A 9,565-nucleotide genomic window follows, 5' to 3' on the forward strand; every position below is an offset into this window, starting at 1 on the left:
ATTGTAATGTTAACCCATAAGAGTCCCTAGGTCTTCTTAAAATGTCTACTGGCTATAAACCTTTGCTTTCCCTCTTGTAAAATGTTCTGGGTTCGGGGAGTCTGGTGCTTCCCTTTACTCTGGGCCCAATCCAAGCTGCTGGTACCCCAAGCCCATTCTTAAATAAGGTCATATAAAACTGTGTGTCACCAGCCTGCTCCTGAAATTTTTCCTTCTGGGAAATATTCTGGAAATTGCTTTTCTGGAAAGTAAGCACATTCTACCACATTAGACAAAGATCCATTCCGAGTTTTCAAAACTTATTATTATGTTCCTATTGTATTATTGAGAAAATTGAGATTCTAATTGGCAAGCAATTTTTCCAAGAGGTTTGCCAGAAAGGGATATGGCTCAACTAAGTGTATCTTAACCCAAAAAGTAGGAAGAAGAAGAAAAGACATGGGCAACTAAAAAATTCCAAAATCAAACTTAATCCTCTTCTCCCATGGAAGTTGAGTATTTGCTTAACAGTCTTAGAGGTGCTATGATTTTGAAGTTGAGACTTGGGTCTGAAAAAAGGGTAATTCTCTTCCCGTAAAGAGGAAATCATGATGTGGTGAAAAGAGAACAGAATTTGGAGTTAGAAAGTTGCAGATTAAAATATTGATTCTTGGCAATATTTGATTCTTGATTGTTTCTTCCTGGGTTTGTGGCAAGTTGGGAAACTTTCTTGATCTCCCTGAGCCTCACTTTTCTCATCCATAAATCAGTCATAGCTATATACAACTTGCGGGGCTCCTGGAGGGATTAGAGCTAATGTATGAGGTGGTCCTGGCATGTAAGTGGAACAAATCCAGTTGGCTACATCTGTCCCCTTGTGACTTGCCACCTAATTTCTGGTTGTGTGCATTGAACAATCTTGTCCTAAAATCAGAGAGAATTGCAGAAATTCACCATGAGATGGACAGAAAATGGGCTATGCCAATTTCAGAATTGGATGTTTAGAAAGATGTTGAAATTAACCAAGTGTAGTCATTATTTGAAAGTAGAAATGATATGATTGTTGAAAGAGAGATTTCTTTGATTCTGTACGTTTTAAAATTACAGTAAAATACAGAGAGGCAGCAAAACAAATTCACAGCAAAGAGCACAGAATTTTCCATCAGACTGTTAACATTTGGGACCCGGATTCTCCACTTATTAAACTGGGTGACCTTAGACAAATTCATCTCCCAGTTGTTCAAACTCCTCATTGGTAAAAAATAAGATAAAAATATCTGCTTGAAGGCCTGTTTCCAGGATTGAATAAGAAAATACATGCAAAGCCTCAAAGGCTTTAGTGCAATGATTAGATAAAAGGCACTGAGAACATTCCAAGGAAGAGCATAACGAAATCAGAAATAACAAACTAGATTTACACAGTTAACATGGACCAGTCATAAAAGTATAGTAAGAGTGTAAAAAGAGAGAAACAAAATTAGCTTTGTAGCACAAGGTCATATATGTAAATTCTACATCACTAAACTCACTATATTTTTAAACATACACATATTTCTAGACAGACATAAAAAGAATAAATGTGGAAGGACACATATTTTGCACACACTAGAGTGGACACATATGAGGAGCAGGGGAAGGAGTTGGGATAGAGAGAGAAGGAAGGAAAATAATAAAATAAAATGAAGCAGGGCCTTGCCCTGATCGATAATGGTATTTTATCCGGAACTGAGGAGTATGATTAACTCAATTTTGGACTCATATATATATGTCTATATATTATGTTTAAGTAACTGTAAATCACTTGAAATAGCACCTACTTGTTTTATAAACTCAATAATGAGTAGCTAAAGAGTATGCATCTTTCTAATAATTCAGATATTAGCAAAATCCTTTCAAGAGTCTCATTTAGCCCATATACCTAGCCATACAACCTTAGGACTGTGAGAGATGAAAGTACTTTAATAGTCATATAATCAAGTCCCACTATTTTTCAGGACAGAAAGTAAAGCCCAAGGAGGGGAAGGGAAACTTTGAAGTTTACTCTGCTGGTTAGTATCTGTCCTAGAGATGGTAACCATTGAGCTTGACCATAGCAAGCGGGCCTTCCAAAGAAGCTAACTCATCCCCACTGTGCTGATGGTGTGGGGATGGAGGGAACAACACTAAGATGCCACCTTTTATATATGTCAGCATCTTCCTCTCATTAGGGACCCCTGATTAGAGTGAGAGGAGGCTGCTGAACCAAATTAAAGTGGTAAAGATTAGAGAGAAAGATATTAGTTATATTTTTTATTACTGAAATATAACTGACATATAACATTGTGTAAGTTTAATGTGTACAACATGTTAGTTTGATGCATTTACATACTGCAATATGATTACCACCATAGCTTTAGCTAACACCTGCAACAGGTCCCATAAATATCATGTCTTCTTTGTGGTGAAAATGGTTAAGAACTAGTCCCTTAGCAACTTTGAATTTTGTAATACAATATTGATGACTGTAATAAGTGTGCTGTGCATCAGATCTCCCAAACTTATCTAATAGTTACAACTTTGTACCATTAAACAACCTCTTTCAATACCACCTGACTAGGCAATTTTTGACAACATGGTGAATAATTATATATATATATGTATATTTATATAATTATAATTGTGTAATAAGAAAAATATATCAATGGGTAATATGAGGGAATGAACATAAAGAGCACATTCATCATCTTCCAACTTCTGAAAGACTTTCATGAAAAGAAGGGATTAAAATTGTGTTTGAAAGAGGTAAAACCAAAGCCAATGGGTGGAAGACAAAGAGAGAGAATCCAGATAAAAAAGAGAATAAACAGGTAGATATAACTACCAATGGAGGCTCATCCAGCTGGATAGACATGGAAGGTATGTAATTGAGGAGACTCCAGCAACCGATGGGGATTAGAACAGATGCTAACTAGATGCTTTCCAAATCTGAGAGTCTGTGTGTCTCTTATCTTCACAGAAATTTCCAAATTTAAACCAGAGGTGATTTGAATCAGAAACATCAGCCCATAGAAGCTCCAGAAAATGCAGGAGAAGAACCTAGGTACCCACGAAGAATCAGCAAGTTACAAGATTTCTCAAAAACAAGCTCTATAATTTGGCCCAGAAATATAAACCTAACTTCTACCCAGAGAATAAGAATTGGCCCTTCAAATTCTGGGATTTTTAAAATTTCATCCTCATCCTCAGATCAATAGTCCACATTGAATCCATGGCCAAGAATAATCTCACCACGGTAACTGAATTCATTCTCATGGGCTTTACTGACTACCCCAAGTTGGAGATTCCCCTATTTGTGATGTTTCTAAGTTTCTATCTGGTCACCCTTCTAGGGAATGTGGGGATGATCATTCTGATCCAAGTGGATGTCCAACTCCACACCCCAATGTACTTCTTCCTGAGCCACCTCTCCCTCCTGGATGCCTGCTACATCTCAGTCATCATCCCTCAGATCCTGGTCACACTGGCCAAAGGAAAGATGGTCATCTCCTATGGCCAATGTGCTGCTCAGTTCTTTTTCTTCACCATTTGTGCAGCTACTGAGTGCTTCCTACTGGCAGTGATGGCCTATGACCGCTATGTTGCTATTAGCAAGCCACTGCTCTACACTGTGGCCATAAATCCCAGAATCTGCTGGAGTTTGGTGGTGGTAGCCTATGTCTGTGGGATGTTGGGGGCCATCTTGCGTACCACATGCACATTCACCCTCCCCTTTTGTGACAACAATCAGATCAGCTTCTTCTTCTGTGACCTCCCACCCCTGTTGAAACTTGCCTGCAATGATACAACAAGCACTGAGATTGTCATTGTCTTCTTCGGAAACTTTGTGATTTTGGCCAATGCCTTGGTCATCCTGATTTCCAAGGCCATTTGGAGGGTGAAGTCTTCATGTGGCAGGACCAAGACTTTCTCCACATGTGCCTCTCACCTCACTGCTGTGGCCCTTTTCTTTGGGACCCTCATATTCATGTATCTGAGGAGTGGATCAGGCAAATCCCCAGAGGAAGACAAGGTTGTATCTGTGTTCTACACTGTGTTCATCCCCATGCTGAACCCGCTGATCTATAGCCTGAGAAACAAGGATGTGAAAGTTGCCTTCAGAAAGGTCACTGGTAGATTCCAGGGGTCCAAGAGCATGTAGGTCCAAGTGAGAAGACCTTCCTTCTTGGTCTATTTTCTTCCCATATCAATATATTTAGTAGGCACCAGTTTGCAACTCTTACCCACAAACAGAAAAGATAGGCAGGTGCCTCCAGGCACACAGGAAAAACCACAAATGTGGTAAAATTTGTCTCCAGAAGTTCAATAGTACTTTATTCTTCTCCCTCTCCCCCTCCAATCCATTCTTTGGCACCCAAAATTCTTGTGCTACACTCTGACAACATAACTTATATAATCTTGAAGACACTTGACAATACCTAATATCTACGTTTGTTTTTATCCCCAACCCCTGTAGAATGTAACTTCCATGGAAGCAAAGACTGCTATTTTTAGTGCATCTCAACTCACAGTAGGCATTCAATAAACATCTCTTGAAAAAACATAAAGAGGATATAAATGAATAGGATTTCCATTTCTTGAAATACAGGGGACCAGGAGTTTTAATAAAGGTTTTCCCTGAAAAACAAGTGAAAAATAGTTAAAAGATGAGGACATATTAAGAAATCCAAGGCTAAAATCAAAGGGAAACTCAAAACCCTAACAAGTATGCAGAGTATTGAAGCTGTTTGCCAGTGAGAGCATCTCCCTAAGAAGATATTTTTGTTGGTGGTGGTACCATCAAGTCAATTCCAGCTCCCACCTACCTTATAAACAGTAGAATGGAACCCTGCCTGTATTTTTTGCATCATCTTCTCACCTTCTGGTACTCTGTAAGACAATGCTCCGCTTCTATTCATAGGGTTTGCATAGCCAATTTTTTTGGAATTGGGTGGCCAATTCCTTTTTCCTAGTTTGTCTTAGTCTGGAAGCTCTGTTGAAACCTGTCCACCAAGTGTGACCCTGTTGGTATTTGAAATACTGGTGGCATAGTTTTCAACATAACAACAACATGCAGCCACCACAGTATGACAACCGACGCACAGGTGATGTAGTTCCATGACCCAGGAAACAAACTTAGGGTGTGGCAGTGAGAGCACTCACTCTTAACCACTAGACCACCAGGGTTGGCATGAGGCTATATTAGGTGTCTATTGCTGTTAACTTGGTAGCTTAATGCAGCAAATATTTACTATAACATAGTATCTGTGGGGCAGGATTAGTTAGTTAGATGTCTCTGGCTCATGGTCTCTCACAAAGCTGTAATTAAGATGTTGGTCAAGGATACAGTTATCTTGAGGTTGGCTAAGGGGAGATCCACTCCCAATCACTCACATGGCTGACTGTTGGTAAGCCTCAGGTTCCTCCCATTTCTTGACCAAATATATCAGTTACTTGCTACATGGTCCTCTCCACAGGGCAACTCACACCATGATGACTGACTTTCATCAGAGCAGCTGCCCAAGACAAACACCACAGTCTTTTTGAAACCTAATCTCGGAAGTAATATGCCATCACATTTTATTTACTAATGGTGAGTCACTAAATCTAGGCCATACTCAAGGGTAATCATGATAACTTGGGGACAGAAGATGTCCCCAAATTTTCTGAAGTGTGGAAATTCTCAAATATATATATATATATATATATATATATATATACACACACACACATATATATTTATAAACATCAGTGATTTAATATCTTTTGAATCTCCACTGAACAGAAATTGATACAGATCTACCTAAGTTGGAAAACATTTATTAGGATATGTGGTGTTTCTCATTGCTATACACAGGACACACATGCCTATAACTCTAAGTTTATATCAATCCAGGAGACATGACACCTCCCTTCCATTCATTCAGTCCATTCGTTAAGGCTTTACTTTTCCTTTTCATTATTTTATTGATTACCACTCATGTAGAGGAAGGCTATTGATTATTATTTGTGTAGGTGCTTTATTAGGAAGCTTTGCTGAACTCTAACAGTTGTCACTTCATTATTTTGGAAAGTCGTTTTAAACAAAATTTTATGAGCATTTGTATTTTTTAAAGTTATGTGGTATTTCATATCCTTAAATATGATGGAGAAAATTTGTATCCTGAACTCTGCTGTCCTCTTAGCATTATATCCTGAGCATTTTTCATCTTAAGAGTCATATGAGGTCACATTTGTATTCATCTTTTACTCCATCTCAATATTTCCTAGAACTCCTGCCCATTTGACAGAGATGTCTAGCATTGATCACCATTTTTGCACTGCCAACCTGCTCTACAGTAAATGAGACAGTGCCACAGTAAATTAGCTCCCGTCCCAACATGCTAAACTCTCAAATCACTCCCATCTTCCACTTTCATCCACCAATACAGCCAGATGGAAATGATCTCCTCATCTATTACTCTGTACGTCTGACACCATCACCTACCACCAGTGATGTGATGCTGCCCACCAGGAAGACCCTTCATCCTCTTATGCTGAGTTCTACACAGACCTACTCCCAACCCAGCCCAGCCAAGGACAGTTTACACCCCTGAACCTCTGTGGAGGTCTGAGTTTGAATCTCTTATCTCAGGGGAAATTCTTCAGCTTGCTGTGTAGATCAGGGGCCCTTCTCAACTCCACCCATGCAACATCCAAGAACTAAAAGCAAATGTATGCATTGAGAAATGCTTACATTTGAATCCCAACTCCTCAATTCAAAATATTCTATTACTCCTAAATAATTTTGGACACGTTGACATTTTAAATGTAATTACTATAAAATTACAGTACCATGACCATAGGTCTTTGTAGCTGTTAATGATTATTTCCTTGAGATAAACTCTTAGAAGCAGAACTATGGAGAGAAGGACATTTTCATTTTTAAGGGCCTTCATACAAATTAATAAAACTGACTTCAAGGTTCTCCCAAGAACTCCGCAGTGTAATCCCAGCACCTCTTCCATAGTAGATATTATAATCTTCCTTTAAATACTTGTGATTATGAAAATAAAAAGTTATAGCTATCTCACAGCTGCATAAATTGTGATTTTTTTATTTCTTGTGATGTTAAATATTTTTCACATATTTATTTAGCCACTTCTATTTCTTCCCTTGTCACTTTAGCATACAAATTCTTTGCCTATTTTTCTAATAAGATATTTGACTTTTCTGATTGAACTATCGAAACATTAAGGATCTCTCTTTTCATTTGTTTGCCAAATATTTATTGAATCCCTAGTATATGCCAGGAACTGTTCTGGGCACTGGAGATATAGCAGTGAACAAAACAGACAAATTTCCTGCCCTCAAAAATAGTGTTATAAAGAAATAGAGCCAGGGCATGAGATAGGAACTGTCTGGGGTAGTGGAAGAGAAAGGGGACTCCTAGAAGTCAGAAAATGTCTCTCTGATGTGGCATTTACCATGGGACATGCATGGAAAGAGGATATAAGAGTATCCTCTTGTGTGGAAAGCATTCCAGACAGAGGGAACAGCAAGTGCAAAGCCCTTGAGGCAGGAATCAGCTGAGCTCTCAATGAACAGGTACAAGGGCAGTAGGAGATAAAGAAGGAAGGTGGGCGGGGGCCAGATCACATAAGATCTCAGGCCAGAGTAAGAAATTAAGTTTTTCCCCTCAATGTGACTGGAAGCCAATAGAAGGTTTTTAATAGGGCAGTCAAAGAATCTGATGTAAGTTTTAAACGATTTCTCCAGGTTATATGAGGGATATGGATTATAGGGAGGCAAGAAAATGTGGGGTATACACACACACACACACACACACACATACAATTGAACATTATTCAGCCATAAGAAAGAAGGAAATTTTGCTGTTTGTGACATGGATGGAGCTTGAGGGCATGATGCTAAGTGAGATAAGTCATACAGAGAAAGACATATACTGTATCATCTTACTTATATGTGGAATCTAACCTTCTCTCTATTCTGTCCCATTGGTCTATGACACTATTTTTATGCCCATATCATGCTGTTTTATTATTATTGCTTTGTAATATAGTTCAAAATCAGGAAGTGAGATGTCTCCAGCTTTGCTCTTCTTTCTCAAGCTTTGGCTATTTGAGGTCTCTTGTGGCTCCATACAAATTCTAGGATGTTTATTCTTTTTTTGTGAAAAATGCCATTGGAATTTTGGTTTGGAATTGCATTGAAGCCAGTCTTCCTTGGTCCACTTCTTAAAACTTCTCTTGGCTATGTCTACCCAATAGTAGCATCAGAAACCCCAGATATAAATATTCAAAAGTCTATCAGGAAGAAACAGCATCCTTAGGTATCCTAGTTACCAGATCAATACAGCCACCCAAAGCTGCTGTGAGTGTTGGGTGCTAATGGCTCACAGTTACGGGCTTCTCTGGAGTACTGCCTCAGCCAAGGGATCTAATTCTCCCAGAAATACTTAGGGGGTCACATCCCACCTCTTGGGGGCAGCCCACAGTCAATGGGTAATCAATATGGACTTCAAAAGTCCAAATCCCTTGTCTAGAGGCAGAAGTGAGTGAGAGGTATAATTCACACTCCAGAATTCCCCTAAGGATCAGGCCAAAGCTAGACTCCAACAGAAACTATGTCTTTGCTTATCTCCTTCCTACCTCCTTCGCTCCATTACAGATTTCTTCTGTGATCACTTCCTCAGTGAAACACGGGCCCAAAAATCTGTCAGGTCTTTCTTTTCTTTTCTTTTTCTTTTTTTTTTTTTTTGCTGAGATAGATTAGCTCTGAGCTAATGTCTGTGGCAAACTTCCCCATTTTTTTTTTTTTTTTGCTTGAGGAATATTAAGCCTGAGATAACGTCCTTGCCAATCTTCCTCTACTTTATATGTCAGAAATCACCACAGCCAGGCTGAAGAGTGCTGTAGGTTCATGCCTGGATCTGAACCCGAACCCAGGCCACTGAAGCAAAACATGCTGAACTTAACCACTGTGCTATGGGGCCGGTCATTCAGGTCATTTTTTAAGGAACCAAACCTAAGACATAACTGTTCCCATAAATCCAAAAAAAGTTCTCAGTTTAATATTAACAAAAACAGTAATCATCATGTGATACATCAAAGCACTCTAGATCCCCTCAATCTGTCACAAGGAGACAAAGATAATGAATTATATACAATCACCCACTTCCATAAGCTCCTAGGGAACATTAAATGGAACATTATCATTACTGGCATATTCTCCCTGCTTTTTCTCTACTTTGTCCCAATTATCACTCCACCGTATAGCATTCCAGAAAACATTTGCAATACAGTACATATACCCTTACCACAAAGCTATTTCAATAGGTATTTAATTACAGGAAATGATGATAAATATTGTCCAAAAATGCACAACAAGATAGAATATCCTGTGCTGCTGGAAGTCCTGGTCTGTGGCTGCTGCCTTTTTTGTGGCATAGTCTTGTATCATCTGGAATGTGTAATTGCAAAAGCCACCCTGGCTAGGCTAAATGCTTGCTAATTATCAAAGGGATTTATTCTAGTCACGTTACTTTGCAGTGAATGGGGCACATGCCTCT

At 39.0% G+C, this 9,565-nt stretch overlaps 1 protein-coding gene across 1 annotated transcript; it reads left to right on the plus strand.

Moving 5' to 3' along the window:
• Window positions 1–3,226: 3,226 nt before the first annotated feature.
• LOC106822142 (olfactory receptor 9I1-like) lies at window positions 3,227–4,156 on the plus strand. Its single transcript, XM_014827184.3, has one exon. It carries the CDS (start codon window positions 3,227–3,229, stop codon window positions 4,154–4,156), a length of 930 nt encoding a protein of 309 aa, XP_014682670.3.
• Window positions 4,157–9,565: the final 5,409 nt, after the last annotated feature.

Source organism: Equus asinus, chromosome 17 (genome assembly GCF_041296235.1).
Source record: "Equus asinus isolate D_3611 breed Donkey chromosome 17, EquAss-T2T_v2, whole genome shotgun sequence".
NCBI classification, from domain to species: Eukaryota; Metazoa; Chordata; class Mammalia; order Perissodactyla; family Equidae; genus Equus; species Equus asinus.